Source organism: Gastrolobium bilobum, unplaced genomic scaffold, assembly GCF_033153095.1.
Source record: "Gastrolobium bilobum isolate Gb01-03AN ecotype WA unplaced genomic scaffold, APGP_CSIRO_Gbil_v1 utg19100, whole genome shotgun sequence".
Lineage (NCBI taxonomy): Eukaryota > Viridiplantae > Streptophyta > Magnoliopsida > Fabales > Fabaceae > Gastrolobium > Gastrolobium bilobum.
This window is the reverse complement of record NW_026895335.1, coordinates 24,945-47,739: the sequence shown is the minus strand read 5'-3', so window position 1 is coordinate 47,739 and position 22,795 is coordinate 24,945. Positions and strand designations below refer to the sequence as shown.

Here is a 22,795-nt window from a genome sequence, read left to right as displayed (position 1 = left end):
TCCAAAGTTCTTTACATTGTATCAGAGCCTCGCCGCCCCCCACTTTCTCTTGTGGACTTTCTTAGCACAGATAGGCTGGGCTGTTGCATCTTTCACTCTTTAAGCTCAATGGGCTCTCGTGTGAGGGGGCGTGTTGAGATATATATATATATATAGTCCCACATTTATTGTATGAGCAACTAATGTGGAGTTTATAAGGCTTTGGGTACTCCCACACTTTGAACTAGCTTTTGGGGTGGTGTATCCCAAGGTTCTTTACATGGTATCAGAGCCGGCCCTTAAGGTTTTGGGTTAAGACATGGTGTCGGATCCACTTGCTACGGTTGGTGTAGCCTTAGCTCATTGTTGGTGGTTCCCCGCCATAGGCTTCCCTCTGGACCCGCCTGACATTGGTATCAGATATATAAAACCATTAAAAAGCCCTCACCCACTAGCTTAAGCTTTTGGATTGAATTGGTTCTTTACATGGTATCAGAGCCTCGCCGCCCCCCACTTTCTCTTGTGGCGTTTCTTAGCACAGGTAGGATGAGCTTGTTGCATTGTCCACTCTTCAAGCCCAATGGGCTTTCGTGTGAGGAGGCGTGTTGAGATATATAGTCTCACATTGGTTGTATGTGCAACTAATGTGGAGTTTATAAGGTCTTGAGCACTCTCATCCTTTGAGCTAACTTTTGGGGTGGTGTATCCCAAAATTCTTTACAGTAATAAACAATGTTATTCATATATTGTTATACATCAGCATCATTGTATAAAACTATTTTTTAAGAAAGACTATAGTTCAAAAGTTTAGTACTAACTACGAGAAATAATGTCTTTCTACCTTTGTGATATTTATGTTAGTAATGATAGAGATTTTGATTCAGTCACAAAGAAGTTAGGAAAAATCATTCAATTGTAACCGTAAATAAAAGTTGTTATAATAGAACATTCATTGAAAATAATATCAAGAATTACTTTTTTTGTGTGTTGTCATTTGTCCGTCCTCTGTTTCTTTCTCTTAGAGCTTTTCACGTAAGCTCTTCTAACATTGATGCTTTCATTTTGAACACCATGTATGGTTTTCGTTCTCTAAGCAGCCATGTGTTTGGTTTAAAGGGGAGCGTTGCTGAGAATTCATTTCTCAAGAATGCTATTATCTTGGCCAAACTATACACCTACAAGGTCACCGAAAAATATGGTTCCTTAACCAAACATATTGTCCAAGCCCCTATTTCTAGAACAATTGCTGATAGGTATTCCAAGAAGGATTTTCCAGACATCTGTGAAGATTTTGAGTTGTTCATGAGGGTAAAGAGTCGCTTGACAAGTTGCCTCCACCATGTGGGAATTGATGAATAAATTTTTCCCCTCACTTGGACCTTGAGACAAGGTCCCTTTTGTAAGGGTGGGTGATGATACAGTCATAAAGAAGTTAGGAAAAGTCATTCACTTGTAACCATAAATGAAAGTTGTTACAATAATATATCGGTTTTACTTCTCTCATGTTGTAGGAGAGAATTTATCTTATATTGTGAGATAAATTAAGTGGGGACCACCAATTTTAAAAAAAAAATAAAAAATAAAAAAAAGTGAGGCACGTCTTTTTATGTGAGTATAACATGAGAGATGAATCTTATGTAACATAAAAGTATAATTTCCCACAGTATATAGGGTTTATACATAGGGTTTTATGTTTGTTATGTTACATGATGTGACATAACTTTCCTACACACACAATTTTATGTGGGTCCCATCCCTTGATTTTTCTCTCTCCGTTTTTCTCTCTCCTCTCTCTTCTCAATTGTGTGTGTAGGTTTGTTATGTTACATCATATAACATAACAAACATAAAACCCTTATACATATTAAATAGGAAGGCGGGTATCAGAAAGGTATCATTGAAAATAATATCCAGAATTACTTTCTTTTACGTTTCATTTGTTTGTCCTCTGTTTCTTTCTCTCAAAGCTTTTTGCGTAAGCTCTTCTAACAGATTTAGAGAAAGAACTCAATAATTTCTAGAAACAAAATATGTTATTGATGAACCTTTTGTTAGGAATGTGAATTCCATACTCAGGAGAGGAAAGAATTGAGTATTACTAAATTTTCGTAAAAGCTCCCTTCTAGTTTATAAATAATCATTTCAAGCAAACTTTGATATATGAAAAGAAAAGCTAATCAATACATTTAAATAATCCATAATATATAATATATCACAATTATAGAACCTATACTAGCACATTCAAGACATCAAAGAAGCAATTAAAGTTCTAGAAATAAAGAATTCAGAGTTTAGAGAATTACAAACACAATATATCTTGGATCGGTCACCACCACTTGTGATATATGTCCAGAATGAAGTCGATCGATCAATTCTTTCATTATTTGTCAAGCTTTGCGGGTGCTTGACAAACCGCTACAACTTCCAAGCTTCCTGGTACTTGGTAACCTTACAACCTTTAAGTTTATAAGTACTTGGCTACCTCTCAAATACAATGGGTCTCACAACCCTCTCAACTCAAGAATACAAATGGAAATATTTGGAAATGAATATACACTCTTAAAGTGTGAATAATATAAATTGAAGCACTTTGGGCATACAGATTTTCAAGATATGAGCTCAAGAATGTATGATCTTTGAATGATATTGAAATATATGTAAATGATGATCAAAATACTCTCAAAATATGCTTAAGATGTGTAAAAATGATGCCCAAAATGTTTAAGAGTCGTTTGGGATGTATATATAATGTTTCCATTGAAAACTAGTTGTTATAACACTTAATGGCTAGTGAGTAATCGATTACTTTCGTGGAGTAATTGATTACTTTCATCTACAACTTGACAACAAGAACATTGTTTCGTATTTTGGGCATAAAGTGAGCTATTTTTATTGAATTGATGTAATCTTGGTCTCTCTGGAAAGATAAAAGAGAGATCTACAACTTCTATGAGAATATAAGATCCAAATCCATCATCTTTAATAAAAAAATTTCTCTGAAAGACAGCAATCAAATTATGCAGCAAATTTTAAGTTTAAATGTTTTTTAGCTTGCTTTCAACCATTTTTTATGAAAGATCTAGACTTGATAAATATGTTTTGAAGTTGTAAAATATGTCAAGGATTTTTTCCATGGATTTTTCAAATTTCTTTTAAGTATATAAAAGGTTGTGAATTATGCAATTTGAAAAACATGTTTACTTTGAGAAAATCTTTGAGCTCATGCAATGCAATCTACCATATACTCTTACATGTGAGTCTAAGTCTTAGAGATATAATTATAAATAAGATTTTGGACTTCAATTTTTATCTTAGTGCATAGACCTTGACGCTTTTCTTGACTTTTGCACTTTACTTATTAGATTGGCAATACTTGGCCCTTTGTTGGTTTTGATCCTTTTTTACAATGGCTATGATATTGAGCTTCTTTAGATGTTGTCCATGGTTCTTTGCCTTTGAACTTCAAGGCTTATCCTTGTTTTTTCCACTTTGATGACTCATTATAATTCTTGTATGACTTTATTATATATCTTTAATCTTTACATAGGCATGATACTTTTTGCTCTTGATCAAGGTTGTTCTCTTATTGTTGTTGCCATTTTGTTATCATAAAAATATACCTTGTATCTACACCTTTTTCCCCAAATTTAATAGGCTGAATGATACAAGTTATGTTAATTCCTTGGACCGGTGATTTATATTATATCAGTCCAGTGATAAGTCATGGATTCTTATTATATGATGAATTAGAAATGGTTTTGAATTGATGCAATTGTATATTATCCATACAAATTGTATGATTCAATGATTTATTATTATTATTGTTGTTGTTGTTATTATTATTATTTCTTTACTTTCATCAATTCTCATAAAACAAATTGAAAAGTTGAATAAATTTAAATTATTAAATGAAAAGGAATTAAAGGGACACTAGTGAATGCATCCCATTTGATTATTTCATTTTTCATTTTTATTTTTTCTGAAACAAGATATTCAAACATTCAATGCATCTTATTTTGCTTTATCAATGCTCTTTTTCATTATTTTCAAACAAAGGTTTCAAGCATAAATTTATTCCTGGCATGCACAAAATTTTGTTATATCATTGCTCTAACTTCATTTTTTTGAAATACAAACTTCATGCAATGATTTTATTTAATTCGTTTATGACTTGTGACTTACAATTTTGTTTCGTAAGAGTTATAGTTAAGTTGTTTTGTTAATTTTTAGTTTAAAATTGTTATATTAAATATCATGTGTTGTCTATATGATATATGATGGGACGAAAATTCGTACCTATTTAAGCCCATTTTGATGGTAAAACTCTATCCGTTCCGGTAACTGGTAACCATTTTTTGCCTTAAAAACATGTTCCTAGATGTTGAGAACAAAAGCACTAGAAGGGAACAGATGATGATGTAATCAGTTGATAATGCCAGAAAAGGGGAATGGTTTGAATTAGTTGCACACCTGTTCCACTAACATCCTCTCTGACCACTTTGCAGGAAACATTGAAAAGAAGCTTCCAAAAAGTAGAAAGAAGTACAACAATCAAGCAGGAAGAAACATGTACAGCAGAGAATAAAGAGCGGCCATTGGATTAGAGAAAAAGCAAGCATGTGGGTTTCAGAAGAAAAAGGCAAATTTCAACCTTAAGTTGTCCCATCTAACAACTTGCTTCACATATCAAAGCACTATTGCACCACCTCTTTATGCAATCAAGGAACCTATGTAGCACCGATACCGACACGGGACACGTGACACGATACGACACGACACTCCGACACGTAAATTCTAAAAAATATTAGATTTCGACACGTTAGGACACGTTTTGATATCAAATAATATTTTTAATTTATGTAGTGTATATTATATTTAATATTCAATAATTTAACAAAAAAATAAAATAAAACTTAAAATATTCATCAATTTTGCAAAGAAACATAAGATATCCTAAATATTTATATTAAATGGTAATTGTAATCCAACGAATCTAATAGTTGGAACTAAAAACTCAACGCAACCCAACCTTTGAACTTTTTTTGAATTTATATAATGCGTGTTGGAGTGTCGGAGAGTGTCGGAAAGTGTCGGACACGACACGTCAGAGTTTTTGAAGTGTTTGTGCTTCCTAGCATGGAACAACTAAAGCACAATCACAAGATTATCATCCACTCTTCTTTCCTATAAATAGGATGTCCCAACACGAAGAAAGCATCGAATTCTTTAAGAAGAGATCACCTAGTGTAGTCTAAGTTTCTGTTTTTCAATCTTATAGTTTCAACAATAGTTAAGTGACAAGAACCCTTCCTCCATTTTCTTTCCACCATTCGAGACTCCTCACAAGCACTATCTATACTTCTCCATTTTATTTCTTTGTAAAATAAGCCTATTTCCTGTTAAGTAAAGGGAACGTCCTTAAGAGCATCAGCACCCAATAATATACTTCGAGCTATTTTTCATTTATCTTTGAATATTGCATTCACCATAATCACAATTTGAAAATTAGATTAACAAAGGAGATACACATCTGTGAACAATTGTGGATGAAAAAAATAATATATATAAAAATCTTAAATCTCTTTATTATTTCCTTTTTGCCACGACATCTTTCACCTTAGGTCAACTTCGTCCTCACTTATTAGAGCATTGCTATCTCACTATTAAAAAATTCTACATCAAAGTTTGCAAACAAATCAAACTCAAAGGGTGGAGATGCTTGCTCAAACTTTATGCCTTCAAACATGGCAGCTGAATTTGCATCTTGACCTGTAGTTTTGTCCTTAGCTGGTGATGGCAAGACTGAAGCTGATGCAGGTGCAACAACGATGGAATTTGGTGTGTCCACAGGAGATGACATTGTGGTGCCAATGGTGGCAATAATGGAAGGCTCAGCTTGGCGTAAAAGCCACCCAATGGTCTCGCCATGAGTCTTATAGCCTAGCTCATGGGTGAGTTGGAAGATGCGAGCAGCACACAATGATGGCAAGAGAACGCGACATTCTCGCCCATTCACCTTGGCGTGGCGATCCTTTTTAGCTTTAAAAGGAGGTAGTTTTTTGTTAATGGCTTTAAGAGGGAAAGAGGTCTCAGATTTCATAGGTTTGGGTTGGTTGGCTAAAAAAGTAGATGGAGAAGAAGAAAAACATGGAAAGGCCTTATTTAAACTAGTAATTTCTCTGAACTCGTTATATTTTGTGATGCTTTTCTCTATTTTGATCACTTAACACTATCACTAGGAAAATAAGGTTTAGTATAAACTCTCATTTTAGAGGGTTCATAAATATATAGCGTAGCGGGAAGAGAATTATTTGCATTTTTTCTTTCAAAATTTTAAAGTTAGAATATGGGTTGTGAATGATCTAAGCTTAAATTTCTGGTCTAGTGAACGAATATAGAAAAATCATTAATTTCTCTTCTATAACGCCCAAGATAAAGAGATAAGGCATGAGCAAAACAAGCATCTTGTGCCATCGATTTGACACTTAGTCCACCATGGCTTCAATCCAATGTTTGGTGTTATCCGAAAGAGTTCTGGTATATTTTTGGAAGGTAAGTGATCTCTTACTTGGTTATTGAAAATGTAGATGCAAAAAGATGTTGACAAGAAAGTCACAATCAGTGTTATAGTACCTAAGTTCAAGATTTCAACGTTTTCAAACATCCTGCTTAGTTGTCTTTTGTGCATAGGATTGAATTCTATAACTTTTAAATGCTCTCAGTTATGAAGATCTTAGTTGTCTACTCTATATATGGCATGTAACAAACAAATTGACAACTCATTCACAGTCAAGGCTTATAAAGACTCACAGAGACACACGTTTTTTTAAATCCATCCTTGCTTTCCCATTTTCACATGGAAACTTGTGTCAAGGCGTAATAATTTATTTCCTTATCCATTCAAAAAAAAAGATAAATAAATATGAGAGAGAAAAAGTAAAAGACATGGTGATTCGGGTTCAAAAGGAGATCTTGCTGCATTGGCTCAAATACAATAATGATATGACTAATATTAAAATATAAATATTAAATCAAAAATATTTTAGCGCGTTATACATTTTAGGTAATTTCAAAAGGAAACATAAGTCATGATAATATGTCATTCAATTTTTTTTTCTTTTTCTTGTATTATCAAATTTGAGATGGTATCACTACCATCTGAAATTAGCTCTTAATCTATTCATACATGGATTTCTTTTGTAATATCAGTGTAATATTTTGTTTTTTATAAACAAATATATAATTTTTTTAATATTTAACAAATTTTCCATCAAGTTTATTAAAATTAACAAATATCCTTAAGTTAAAAAAAACACAAAGGCAAGCAAATTCCATACACTGCAATTAGTAAAAAGAAAAATAATTTCACTATAATTCCTTGTAGGGATGTGTAAAATAACCAAAAAATTGAACCGAACCACGAACCAAACCGAACTGCACTTAAAATAATCGGTTTTTAAAAACCAGTTCATGAACCGAATTAGTTTTTAAAACCAATTCAAGAACCGAATCGAATTATTTTTGAATCGAACCGAATCACTTTCAAACTGAACAAATCGCTTTTTATTACTTTATTTTTCTAATTTTTTTCTTTAATAAAGAGGGTCCACCCTAACCAGTTCCAAACCGAACCGAACGATATTCGAACCAAACCGAACTGAACTAGTTTTGAACTGAATCAATTTTGAACTAAACCAAATCGGTTTCGAATCGAATCGTTTAAACAAATTCGGTTAGATTTTTCAAAAAAATTAGTTCAATTCGACTCATGCACACCCCTAATTCCTTGCGAATGATGGGAAATAACTGTCTTTAAGCCTAAAACTTAGAGGTAGTTGAGCCATGAACGAGATCTTGCTGCATTGGTTCAAATACAATGATGGTATACTAACATTAAAATATAAATATTAAATCAAAAATATTTTTAACAAATAGCAAAGATTTGTTACTTATTAAGCTGCCACGATGAGCATGATGCAACAAGACAGAAAACTCATAAAAAATACAATACGCTTTTAGAGCCTCTATTTCTCTAACTTATTTGCCTCAAGACTTGAGCCATGTATTGGTTAAATATCATTTGTAATATTTATCCATCACATTAGAAGGCAAGCTTCTTTGACGTAAGTTTTTATTTAAAGATCTTTGATCAAGTTCCATACATTCCTTTTGTTCTGATCTGGTTAAAGTAAGAATTTTTTTATCATCAATAAATCAACATAAAGATCGATACATGTATGATAAATAAAACACCATATATCATTTTATTCCAAGAGGAATTTGTATGCCTGATTGGGCCACTTATCTACTGAGCGAAGAACCTTGATCTCACGGCTAGAGTCTTCCTCTCTATGACCTATTCCAAAATGGCAGCCTTCAACGATGGGAGCATGACGGCTCATGAGGCTTAACCCCAATATAAATAGGCTAGAGAGGGGACCTAGCAAAACCCTAATCAACAGTGTGTCTGATGGGTCCACCATCACAGAAGTCCAATCAGACACTAATGTCTACACTGTGCTGCCCAACTAGGCCCAATACCAAAAGAAGCCAAAAGCCCAACTCAACATGATCACAATGGGCTTATCACAATAGAATAAATTGGAATATCCATTAACCCGATTATTTTAGAAAATACAAAAAACATTAATTAATATTGCCCATATATAAAATTTTTAACATTCTCCCACTTGGGCTATATTAATTAATTGATTTTATCTTAAAATAGTTTTATTTAAAAATGACTCTATCGGGTTAATAACAAGGAAAAAATATTTTACGTGGCCACGATTTTAAAAACAATATTCTAATTCCAGCATCTCAATCCAATCCAATATAACCCCATCATAGGAACATGGCGATCAATATACCGAAAATATCATAGCATATGACCTTCCATACTCACATACAATGAGTATTACATCTTCATGAACCAAGGCCTATCAGTGTAGTAAGAATTAGTGCCAAAATGTGATCAACAATGTAACACATTCTTATCGGTCCTCAATGTAATTTCTCAACAACATGAAATTACATTAGTGCAATTTCCAATCAACATGAAATTACACTCCATAATGCAATTTCTCAACAATATGAAATTGCATTACCGCAATTTCTAAACAACATGAAATTGCATTACCGCAATTTCTAAACAACATGAAATTGCATTACCGCAATTTCTAAACAACATGAAATTGCCTTTTCAATCCAATTTCTTAACAACATGAAATTGGATTAACGCAATTTTCAAACGACATGAAATTGCTCAGGTTAGATAAACCAATATATCATAATATCACACGAGATCTCAAAAATAACTACTTCATCTTTAAACCATACAATATGTTTAAAGATCAAATTGATTCTCAGTCAACAAGAGAAAACAATAATAATGATGATCATCAACATAAACTTTCAATAAATATCATCAACATTAGTCTGCATGCAGAATAATCAAAATGAAAAACAAAACAAAACAAGAAATGGCTCCCACTAATCAAGGGAATCAAAGGAATCCACGACACCTATGTTCTTCATATGTTCTTTAAATAGTACGGGCGTAATCATTTAGTCAGGGGATCTGCCAACATAGATTCAGTTCTAATATTGTCAATCACAACGTCCCTTTTTTTAACCAAGTCCTTCACTGTGTAGTATTTGATCTCCATGTGTTTCGAAGCATTATTGATTTGTCATTCTTGGAGAAAAACACAGCCGCGGTGTTATCACAATAAATCACCATAGGTCTGGCAATAGAGTTTACAATTCGCATATCAAAAATCAAATTTTTAAGCCAAACTGCCTGAGTGGATGCACCATAAAAAGCCACAAATTCAGCATACATTGTGGAACAAGGTTTGTTTTGCACTTTTCCATGAAACAACACCACTAACCAGTATAAAAATATATCTAGATGTTGACTTCATGTCATCTGAGCAACCAGCAAAATCAGCATCTGAATATCCAATAACTTTGAGATCTTCTACCCTTTCGTACACAAGCTTGAAATCTTTCGTGCGTTGTAGATATCTTAATACTTTCTTGGCTGCAACCAGTGATCGTGACCTGGATTTGACAAATATCTCCCAAGGTTTTTAACAGCAAACACAATATCAGGTCTAGTACATACCTGTGCATACATAAGACTCCCAACTGCACTGTCGTAAGGGATATTTTTCATTGCCTCTTTCTCAATGTCATTTTTAGGACATTGTTCTTTATTTAATTTATCTTCTTTTACAACTAGAGCATCACCAGCCTTACACAACTGCATATTGAACCTTTTAAGCACACAATCAATATAGCTTCTTTGTGATAATCCCAGAACCTTTTGGGATCTGTCTCTATGAATTTCAATGCCGAGAACAAAAGAAGCCTCTCCAAGATCCTTCGTATCAAAATACTTTGACAAGAAAGCTTTCGTCTCATACATTAAATAAACATCATTACTGGCAAGCAAAATATCATTTACATAAAGTACTAAGAAGATATATCTACTCCCACTTACTTTCATGTAGATGCAATGATCAAATTTGTTTTCTATGAAACCATATGATCTCACAACTGTGTCAAATTTCAGGTACCACTGGAGTGATGCTTGTTTGAGACCATAGATGGATCTTTGAAGTTTACACATCATATGCTCCTTTCCAGCTTCTTTAAACCCTTCAGGTTGTTGCATGTACACTTCTTCATCTAGAATTCCATTAAGATTTGATGTTTTTACATCCATATGGTGAAGCTCTAAATCAAAATGAGCCACCAATGCCATAATTATCCTGAATGAGTCTCTAGAAGACACTGGAGAAAAAGTCTCTGTAAAGCCAATACCCTCTCTCTGAGTATATCCTTTTACAACCAATCTTGCCTTAAATCTTTCTATTTTTCTTTTATTATCTTTCTTGGTCTTGAACACCCATTTACAACCAATAGGCATGTGCTCTTCAACTAAAACAACAAGCTCCCATACCTAATTATCTGACATAGAATTCATCTGCCTGATCACTGTCAAGAGCTTCTTTAAAAGTCACAGGATCAACTATCTCCTCTACCTCATAATCTTCTTCACCAAGATAAATAAGAAAATCATTAGAAATAGTAGGCCTTCTCTCCCTTTGTGACCTCCTCAGAGGTACTTCAGGAGTTGGTTTAACTATTGGAGGAGCTTCATGCACAGCAGGAACTTCTTGTTCTGTAATTACATCCCTAGCATCTGTTTTAGGTTGAGCTTCTATACTAGGAGTTTCCCAAGTCAAGTCATTACTTAAAGAAGCCACTGGAATCAAAATGATAGTAATTGTGTAACATTCCCAGTCTCGAGCCGGTTCAATTAACATACATATGATACAAACAGAAACAACGAAAGACTTAACTTACGAAAATACGAGCTAACTTTTTTTCCTTTTTCATTAGTCTTAATTCACATGATATCTCACATTGCATGCTTCTCCTAATTTAATTCGTATTTGACGAAGACGAAAATCGGGTAGAGTAACCTCTGTAAATTGGACAACTGGGGATTTGCCAATCTCACTCTCAAAGGTTCTTGATAAACAGTTTATACCATATATAATTTCAGAAATAGCAAATATCTATAAAAGACTACATACCCATCCATGGGTGCATGCATAACTGGCTTCGAGCCACTATGTCTAACAACATACATATTTCAGCACATGCACATATCTAAATACACAAATGTACATGCATCAAATATGAACACACGTACAAAACATATACATACCATATATTGTATAATGGATCAAACATCATGATCCCAAAATGAATAGAACATTATACAACAGTACATATTCTCCAAAAATAACATCTATAATAAATAGTAGCGTCCGGCCACCCAGAACTCCATATCCTCATCTAGTACCTCTAGCCACGGGTAGTGTCCTTGTCCCATGAGGGCTCTTCAATTAACTGTGTCCTTGAAATCATATCCCAAAATGGGGTTAGAGACGAATCTCTTGTAAGCTCCAGGTTTATGGAAAACTCTCCATACCCTATGCTCACTTTCTGCATGACAGTCAGATGCATAATATACAAAACATCATATAAGCAAATATCATAGCTGAACAAGCATATACACATTTCTTATCAAAGATGCACGCAGTATTTCCCAAGGGAGGACCCCAAGCGGAAATCAACGCACGTAACAAATATCATAACTAAACTGAGCATATATACATATCTTATCAGAGATGCACGCAGTATTTCCCAAGGAATGACCCCAAGCGAAAATCAACGCACATTAATTCATTTACGAAAATCAACATAATAATCACATCAGAACAAAACATATCTTATCAGAGACGTACGCAGTCATTCCCAAGGAATGACCCCAAGCGGAAATCAACGTACGTGTTCCTAATGGAAGACCCCAAGCAGAACCAGAACATATTAGAGGTGTACACCATCAGTCCCGAGGGATGACCCCAAGCAGACATCAGTGCAAATAGGATCAATGGCAAGAGATCATCACATAACAGAGGTATACACAGTCAATCCCAAGGAAGGACCCCAAGTGGAAATCAGTGCACATGTTCCCACGGGAGGACCCTAAGCGGAACTCAACATATAACAAATATATACACAATCAGTCCCAAGAGAGGACCCCAAGCGGACATCAGTGCATATAGAATCAATGGCCAGAGATCATTACAAAAATCACATCAAAACATATCAAAGTAAACACATCAAAACATATCAAAGTAAACACATCAAAACATATCATATCACATCATTATATAGTTCTATATGAATGCATCTATATCATATATCTCATACATATTATACAACCTGACCACAGTTCATACACTTTGGCGGAACACAAAGTAGGAGCGAATCTCATAAACATAGAGCTTACTTCTCAAAGCTGTATAGATGGCCTACCCAACAACCGAGTTACCAAGCCTCCTCTGATGTAGGATCCTCAACAAGACTCTTAGGCGCACCTAGAATAGGGAATCCATACAAATATCAATAAAATGGTTCAAAGCCAAGTAGTTAACTAGACACACCATTTATTGATTTTATCTTTTACTTATCAAATATTTCTTATCTATTCATACATACGGTACTATTCATCTCTATAGTACTATTCATGTATATGTCACTATTCAAGTATACGGTACTATTCATATACGTCACTGCTCAAAAATACGGTATCTTAAATTTTCCAAATACATTTTCACCGTTAAAATCTTCATCTGAACACTTTTTTCAACATGAGCCAAGCCTCAATTAAGCTATAACATGCTCAATCAAACCAAACTTTCAAAATGGAAAACTAAATTAAATCTTCCTCAAAACTCAAAGAAAATTAAGATTTCTCAACATAAACTTACTTAGAACAAAGGGAAAAGCTTACTTCAAGCTCCTTCAAATTCTCCCCTTTCAAAGAAATCCGAATTTAATAGGAAGAATATCTCTCTCTACAGTGAAACCCATCCAGAAATACTGATACCAATGGATTCCTATCTAAATTTCTCACAAGTTTGGCTTTGGAACAAAGTGATTTGGAGGTCTCTAGCTCAAGTTATGATCCTTGGAAGATTTTGAATCAAAACCTTTCTCTTCTCTCCCTCGCTGTCGTTTGTCTGCGGAATTGAAGAAAATGAGGAATAGTAACTCACTTAAGTTACTTAAGTGAGTTCCCTATACCAGCGGGTATAAACTTATCTATCTATACACCTCCATTCATTACCAAACGTTACCCACTGGACTAGAATATTTTTCTAGTCATATTACTAACTTTACTTTCACTTTTCGGGTAACTTTATTTACCTGCATTTTTACCCCTTAACTGTCATTTTAACTCTTTTTTCACCAAAGGTGACTTTATTTCTTTATCTTTATAATTATTCTTCAATATTAAATCCATAATTAAATGTGAGGGTCATTATATTCACCCCACCTTTTTAGGATTTTGTCCCCCAAAATCACACATATAACATAACTCATAACTGACGTCAAACTCAGGATAACGCTGGAGAATATCATTCTCTCGCTCTCAAGTAGCATCCTCAGAAGTCAAACTTTTCCATTGTATCTTAACCATAAGAATAACCATGTTCCTCAATACTTTCTCATCGCGAACCAGAACTTTCAGTGGTCCCACAACAAACTTCAAATCTTACTTTACCTCATTATCTTCCTGTTGGACAATGTGGGACACATCAGATACATCTCTACAAAGTTGACTGATGCAAAAAACATTATGCAAATTAGACAAATGTGGAGGTAAGGCAAGCTGATACGCCACAAGTCCGACCCTCTTTATTATCTGGTAGGGCCTTATGAACTTAGGACTCAACTTCCTCACACCTAGAGCACGCCCAAACCTGTAGTCGGAGACAAACTAATAAACACATGATCCCCTTCACAAAATTCAAGGGATTTATGTTTCACATCATAATAACTCTTTTGGCAGCTCTGCGCTTACTTTAATCGATTCTTAATCATAGTAATCTGATCAGTAGTCTCTTGGACCATATCAGGCCCAAATAACTGTCTTTCACCAATTTTTGACCAACAAGTAGGCGCTCTGCACCTACGGCCATACAAAGCCTCATAGGGAGTCGTGTCCAAATTGGCATGATAACTATTATTATAGGAAAATTCCACAAAGAGGTAGAACTTATCCCAAACAATCACCTGCTCTAAGGCACAAGCCCTCAACTTGTCCTCCGAAGTCTGAATGATCCTCTCTGTCTGACCATCAATCTGGGGATGATAAGCCGTACTCAGTCTCAGCTGCTACCAAACGCCTGCTATAATACTCCCAAAAGTCGAGAAGTGAACTTAGGGTCCCGATCACTAATGATGCTTTTTGGAACACCATGAAGTTTCACAATCTCTTTCACATATAATCGATCCAACTGATCAATAGAGAAACTTATCTTAACTGGAATGAAATATGCAAATTTAATCAATCTGCCTACCACAACTCATATAAAATCAAAACCAGCCTGAGTTCTCGGCAATGCTACTACAAAATCCATAGAAATACTAACCCACTTGCATTCCAGAATATTCAAGGGCTGCAGTAATCCATAGGGCTTCTCATTCTCAAACTTATATTCGTCATTTTATTTTTCTGAGCTCATTTAAGTTTACTTTTATTCCCTAAGGAACAATATTAACAATTCACAGTTGGATTTCTGCACCGTTTTTAATGAAATGCACCGTGAATTACTAATTATGCACTGTTTGCACACAAAATCATAAAACTTCTAAACTTATCATTTTTGGTCTAAACATGACTTGTTTAGCATATAATAGACTTACTTATTACATCCATCTTCTTATTGAAAATATAATTCCATTGAAACATCAATGTATCAGTCTTTCTACTGATAATATAATTCATAATTTATTGTACATCAGTCCTTGCACTGATAATACAATTTACAAATTCTACTGACCAGAGAAACTGCACTCTATGAATTACACAAGCAATCTCCTTGATACATACCAAATGCAAAACATAACATCATAACTAATACTATGGTTAACTATTCAGGGGCTCTCCCCAAGAATAGCTAACTGACATGTCTCACATGTCTAGTGTGACTCCCAGGGTCAAGCCATAGGCAATCAACACAAACTGTAGTTTGAAAATAACTCCCAGGGTCAAAGCCACAGGCAGTCAACATACCAAGGTCACTGGCCAGGATTCTCATAACATACATCATCATTGCATCATCATAACATAAAAAAAATCATATAATATTTATATGAATGTGAATGAATGCACATATACAACATATCAAACACTTATTCATAAACTGAGCAATATCTTTCTTCATACCAGACCACCAGAAATTTGGTTTCATGGCCTAATACATCTTGGTAGCAATAGGATGGATAATGTACTTACCCATCGGCTTTGCCTCATATTCAACTCTTTCTGATCAAACAGATACTTTAAACCTTTGTGGTCACTGTAGACAACAAAATCGGCACCGTATAGAAAGTGTCGCCAGATTTTCAATGCGAACACTACGGCCGCCCACTCAAGATCATGTGTTGGATAATTCTCTTCATGCAGTTTTAACTGCCGAGAAACATAATCAACCATCTGACGTTGCTGCATCAATACACAGCCTAATCAAACTTAGAAACATCACAGTATATTTCAAATTTACCTGCAGTATCATGCAAAATTAGTACCGGAGTGTTACTTAACTTCTTTTTTTAATTCCTGAAAACTCACTTCATATTCTTGGGTCAACATAAATGGGTTCCCTTTACGGTTAACCGTGTTAAAGGTAGTACCATCAGTGAAAATCCCTCAATATAACGCCTATTATATCCAGCCAAACCAAGAAAACTCATGATCTCTGTAATATTTTTAGGACGTTCCCAATCTAACACTGCTTCAATCTTACTCGTTCCACTGTCACTCCTTCAGATGAAATGACATGGCCCAGAAATTGTATCTCAAAATGCCATAAATCACACTTGGATGGCTTAACATACAACTGATACTCTCTCAGAATCTGCAGAACAACTCTCAAATGCTCAGAATGCTCTTCTTTACTCTTTGGATATATTAGTATGTCATCAATAAAGACAACTACAAACTGATTCAGATAGGCTTTAAAGATCTGATTCATATAACTCATGAAAACGACCTTTGCATTTGTAAGCCCAAAAGGAATAACCAGATACTCATAGTATCCACATCAGAACCTGAAATCTGTCTTTGGAACATCATCCGGCTTTATCCGGATCTGATGATACCCGGACCGAAGATCAATCTTAGAAAATATAGTCGCACCGCGCAACTAATCCAACAAATCATCTATACGCGGCAAACGATACTTATTCTTGACAGTAACCTTGTTCAACTGCCGATAATCTGTACACAATCTCATAGACTAGTCCTTCTTCTTAACAAAGATCACCAGGACTCTCCACGGAGACACACTCGGTCTAATAAAATTCTTACTGGACAAGTCTTCACTCTGCTTCTTTAATTCAAATAATTCCAGAGGTGACATTCGGTATGGAGCTAGATACATAGGCCTCACTCCAGTAAACTAGTCAATTGAAAATTCAATTTCCCTCTCCGGTGAAAAATTCGAAATTTCATCCAGAAAGACATCCATAAAATCAAAGACAATAGGGGTATTAGAAATTAGCTCCTTATTGACGCCAACCAGACCTACCTACAGAATAAACTCTGAATCTCCTTCCTTCAAGGCATTTGCAACCCGAAGGATAGATATATCCGGAGACTCTCTCCCTTCATCGTTAGAGGAAATAGAAATAGTCTTGCTGCAACAATCAATCCTTACACAGTACTTTGATAACCAATCCATTCCCAAAATTACATTCATAGAGACAAAATGTAAGACAATAAAGTCAGCAAAATACTCCATGTCATCATATTTAAACTTCACATCCTTCCATATGAATGATTCCTCACTAACATTCCCAACAGCCGTAATAATACGCATAGGGAATCTCATCCTTATCACAGTCAAATTGAATGTTTCATTATTAATTCAAGCTCTTTCTGCCTAGTTGCAGTCCAAGTCTATTATAGTGCAGCAAAAATTGCTACAACAAGATCTGGTGATGGATCATCATTATTAAATGTCCTACGAGTCCTTCTTGGAGGAACCATATCTCTTCATATATTACACTAAGGAATGAGTTAGCTACGCTCACACTTAGTGATCACACATGCATTATACAACACTCTAAGAAAACACTCAAGAACTTCCAACTTTAAACATCCTATGCTATATATCATGGAAACTCCCTAGAGCAACTGCTCTGATACCATAAATGCAACATCCCCAGTCTCGAGCCGGTTCAATTAATATACATATGATACAAACAAAAACAGCGGAAGACTTAACTTACGAAAATACGAGTTAAGTTTTTTTCCTTTTTCATTAATCTTAATTCACATGATATCTCATATTGCATACTTCTCCTAATTTAATTCGTATTTGACGAAGACGAAAATCGGGCAGAGTAACCTTTGTAAATTGGACAACTGGGGATTTGCCAATCCCACTCTCAAAGGTTCCTGATAAACAGTTTATACCATATATAATTTCAGAAATACCAGATATCTATAAAGGACTATATACCCATCCACGGGTGCATGCATAACTGGCTCCGTGCCACTATGTCTAACAACATACATATTTCAGCACATGCACATATCTGAATACACAAATGTACATGCATCACACATGTACAAAACATATACGAACCATATATTGTATAATGGATCAAACATCATGATCCCAAAATGAATAGAACACTATACAATAGTACATATTCTCCAAAAATAACATCTATAATAAGTAGTAGTGTTCGGCCACCCAGAATTCCATATCCTCATCTAGTACCTCTAGCCACGGGTAGTGTCCTTGTCCCACGAGGGCTCTTCAATTAACTGTGTCCTTGAAATCATATCCCAAAACGGGGTTAGAGACGAATCTCTAGTAAGCTCCGAGTTTATGGAAAACTCTCCATACCCTAGGCTCACTTTCTGCATGACAGTCAGATACATTATATACAAAACATCATATAAGCAAATATCATAGCTGAACAAGCATATACACATTTCTTATCAAAGATGCACGCAGTATTTCCCAAGGGAGGACCCCAAGCGGAAATCAACGCACGTAACAAATATCGTAACTAAACTGAGCATATATACATATCTTATCAGAGATGCACGTAGTATTTCCCAAGGAAGGACCCCTAGCAGAAATCAACGCACATAAATTCATTTACGAAAATCAACACAATAATCACATCAGAACAAAACATATCTTATCAGAGACGTACACAGTCATTTCCAAGGAATGACCCCAAGCGAAAATCAATGTACGTGTTCCCAATGGAGGACCCCAAGCGGAACCAAAACGTATCAGAGGTGTACACCATCAGTCCCGAGGGATGTCCCCAAGCATACATCAGTGCACATATGATCAATGGCCGAACCACATCCTTGGTGGGGGTGAATTTTGACATTTTTGGATTTTGATAGATTTATCGTGTGTTGATGATCCGTATATGATCCGTATTTTGATAGATTTTTGGATTTGAACCCTGAACCGTGAGCTCGGTGGGTTGCCCTTGGTCTCGGACCAAAAGGGATTGAGGTAAGTCTTTTGGAACCATGCATATGTACTTGAAAACTTGCATGTGTTGTGTGAATGGTAATTAATTGGGAATGTCCTCTGTGTAGACATTTCTGTTGTGTACCTAGCTCGGGAAATATACTGCATTGGAGCTGTGGGAGAGGATTATACAGGTAACCTCTTGGTACTATGGTTTGATCCCCTTGTGTGTTCCACCATGCCCGTTGAGGGTAATGGTAGGAAGTGTATGTAAATAATATAGGATAACATGTTCATGCATATTGTATGTGTGGTGGTACAGAGGATGTACCGTATCTCTGGCCAGTAGACTGTTTGCCTTCGGGCGTTACGGACTTCCACTGGATAGGTCTCCGTGAGGGAGTTCCAGTTGACCTGGGGTCGTGGTGTGTGATCCGGATAGGAGCACACTAGAAAGTCTCAGGTGGATATGGATGGAGGGTGCCTTGGTTGATGTTCTGGGAACAAGCCTCGGTTTGAAACCCGTAGGCTTATATGCCGAGCCAATAGGCTGGATGTTGCGTGGTTTTGGCATTGACCGTTCTAGCTTCGTCGTATTTTGTATCCCTATGTTCCCCTATTTCACTAAATCTCTTGCTTTATCCCATTTTCAGATGTAATGTTATGTTATTCATATGCATCGAAGTGAGCCATTGAACAGAGTATTCTTCAGAACCTCTGGGTTACCACACACACACACACACACACATATATATACACACACATACCGGAGAAAGAAAAGGAAACAGAAAAAAGAGAAGAAACTGAGGAAAGAAAAGAAAAGAGAAAGAGAAAGTGCATGAAAGCGAGGGAAGAAGAAAAGAATAAAAGAAATGAAAGGAAAAAGAAGAAAATGGGAGATAAAAGAAGGTAATATTGAGAGATAACACATTCTCTCATTATTTTTCTTTTCTGTAATTCTTTTAAAAGTTGATTTTGTTGTTACTCTGTCAAAATCTTTTCTTTAGGTTTTTCTTTTATTTGTTTATATTTTTAACTTCAGTTTTATCTTAAATTAAATTTTAATTCATAATTGCAGTAGAATGATGGGTTCTTTGGTAAATGAATGCTAGTAGAACGTGAATGATTCTAATGTGAATTAACCCACAAAGGTTTAGGATCAGACAATAAGAAGGTAAGTGACACCTTACATGGCTTGAACTCTGACAAACAGAACTTTTCATATACATAACCCACAAAGGTTTGGCCTCCCACGAAGGTTTGGATTTTAATCATTTAGTTAAAGACTACACGTTCTTTTCTATACTTGTATGCAGAAACCCACAAAAGTCTAGGCCATATTAGTTTAGTTAAAAGTTGCATATTATCTTCTATGTTTATTATTCCTGATGTTATATTCTATGTTAATACTTCAGTTCTTATTTTCATATTATGAACATACTTTGAGAGAATGATATTTTCTGTTAAAGCGATTGTACTGGTTATAGTTTGAAAATACCAATATTACTGAGATTTATCTAACATGTGTTTGTTTTTATGTTAACTTTTCCAGAAAGCAAGCATGCCAGTATACAATGTTGTCAAATCGAGTTTCTATGTAGAAACAGAAAGGAATGGTAGAAACATAAATCGTAGAAATGACATGAAACGTAAAGTTTCTACTACTTAAGGTCAAGAAACAAAATTGTATATATATGCATGTAAAAAAAATCACATAAGTCATTACTCAAAATTCAATCAACAACTTCATATTTAAAAGATATAAGTCACATAACTATATAAGACATAAGTCCAAAAACACAAAAAGAGTTTAGCAACTCCTATAACCAAGTTTCAAAGCATCAAAACAATAAAGTTTAACAACTCCTAAATGAAAATACAGTAGCCTACCACGAGGGTTTTTTTCTAGATAGCTAGAAAAAGATACTGTGCATTTGAGTTGGGGGAAATGAAAAAAGATTTTTTTTTTTATTTTTTTTTTTTAAAATAAAATAAAAACTAGGTCAAGGGTTAAAAATTGACCCGATTCAAATTTTTGATTTAAGTAAAAACGTAAAAACTTACGTTTATATCGTTTTTACATTTTTACACTAAGTTTTTACTAATTTTTGCCGATGAGAGTTTTCACTTGCGTTTTAACACGTATCACTTTAGTAAAAACGTAAATTAGAGTGATTTGGTGTATCTGTATAAAAATATTTTCTTTCAGTTTAGATGATGATGTAATCTAGTCTATTCCAGATGTACTATAGTGAACTTGATTTATTCTGTAATGCATAATTAGATTTACATGTATTTCTTTTATATATGTTGTTAATTTAAAATAAGATTTAAGAAGCAATGTGATATCCTCTATGTTAGCCAGTTATAGGGGATGTTAAATTTTGCCTCATGTTTAACTTACAAAATTGTTCACAAAACATGGTTGGAAAAATAACTCAGGAATGCTGAAGACATTAGAGATAATAATATTTGCTAGAAAGGAGACTTAATAAAATGGTCAAAATGACCAGTAGCTTGAAGAGATGTTTGAAATATTGCTTAATTAAGGAAGAAAAGGCTTCATTGTAATTAAAATCAGTAAAAATATAGCATACCAAAAAAAAAAAAAATCAGTAAAAATATTATGTCAAACAAATATAATTTTAAGAAATAGTATAATATAACATAATATATATGTCTTCACTTAATAAGCTAAACTCTGTGAGAGTTAGTTTCATGATATGGCATTAGAGCTTCCACGTTTCAAGAGTCTAGAGTTCAATTATTGGTATGGTGGGTGGGTAAATTGTCCACGCTTCAATTTTATAGGGTTCCTAAGGTGAGAGGATGTGTTAAAAAGTAATATAATATAAAATAATACATGTATATGTACCTACCCGCTTTCAAGTATTTATAAGAATTGATATCATGACAACATAAACTTGGGTGGTGTTTGGTTGTTGTTGTAGATTATGTATTTATACTATAAAAATATGCGTATGGTTTTAAGTTAAAATGATGATGGCTTCGCTCCATAGTCGTGGAGTGAGATATGATCAAATATGATTTGACATGTGTTCTAATATGTTGATTGAGAACAATATATAATATTATTAGTGGTTTGTGATTTAACTTGATCCTTTGCAAATTTTGTCAAAAAAGGAAGTAAATTTGTTGTTCCAAGTAATAAGGGGATGCAAAATTTGCAAATGAAATGTTAATTTTTTTTTAACACACCATTAGTTGTAACAAGCAAAGTAATAAGGGGCTACTGTATATAATTACAACAAACTTTGGGAGATGTAAAAGTAATTTAATCTCATTTTTATTAATTATTGATTAAGAAATTTGATACTTCTTAAATATAATTTGGGAAATGTTTGGTTTTTTTTTATTATGTTGCAGGGGAAATCATCTTAAAAAAACACTAATATTTTATTGATAAATCATTCTAAATATAAATAAACTAATTCAAATACATAACATGTGTCTGTTGATTATTTTTTTATTTTTTAAAATATTTATTTGTCAAAAAATTTTAATAAAGAATTTTTAATACAATTAAATTAATTAAACATATTGAGGTAAAAAAATTATCTCTAAAAAGAACCTTTAAAAAAATAATTATTTTCCAAAATAAAAACACTTTCCTATACATGTACTAAGAGGTTTCTCGGACAAATTACCCCATTTGTATTTAGATTATTATTATTTTTGGGACATGTATTTAG

At 34.3% G+C, this 22,795-nt stretch overlaps 1 protein-coding gene across 1 annotated transcript; it reads right to left on the bottom strand.

The window, feature by feature from the left end:
- Positions 1–5,620: 5,620 nt before the first annotated feature.
- LOC133306213 (transcription factor TCP21-like) lies at positions 5,621–6,079 on the bottom strand. Its single transcript, XM_061506511.1, has one exon. It carries the CDS (start codon positions 6,077–6,079, stop codon positions 5,621–5,623), a length of 459 nt encoding a protein of 152 aa, XP_061362495.1.
- Between the last annotated feature and the right edge of the window lie 16,716 nt (positions 6,080–22,795).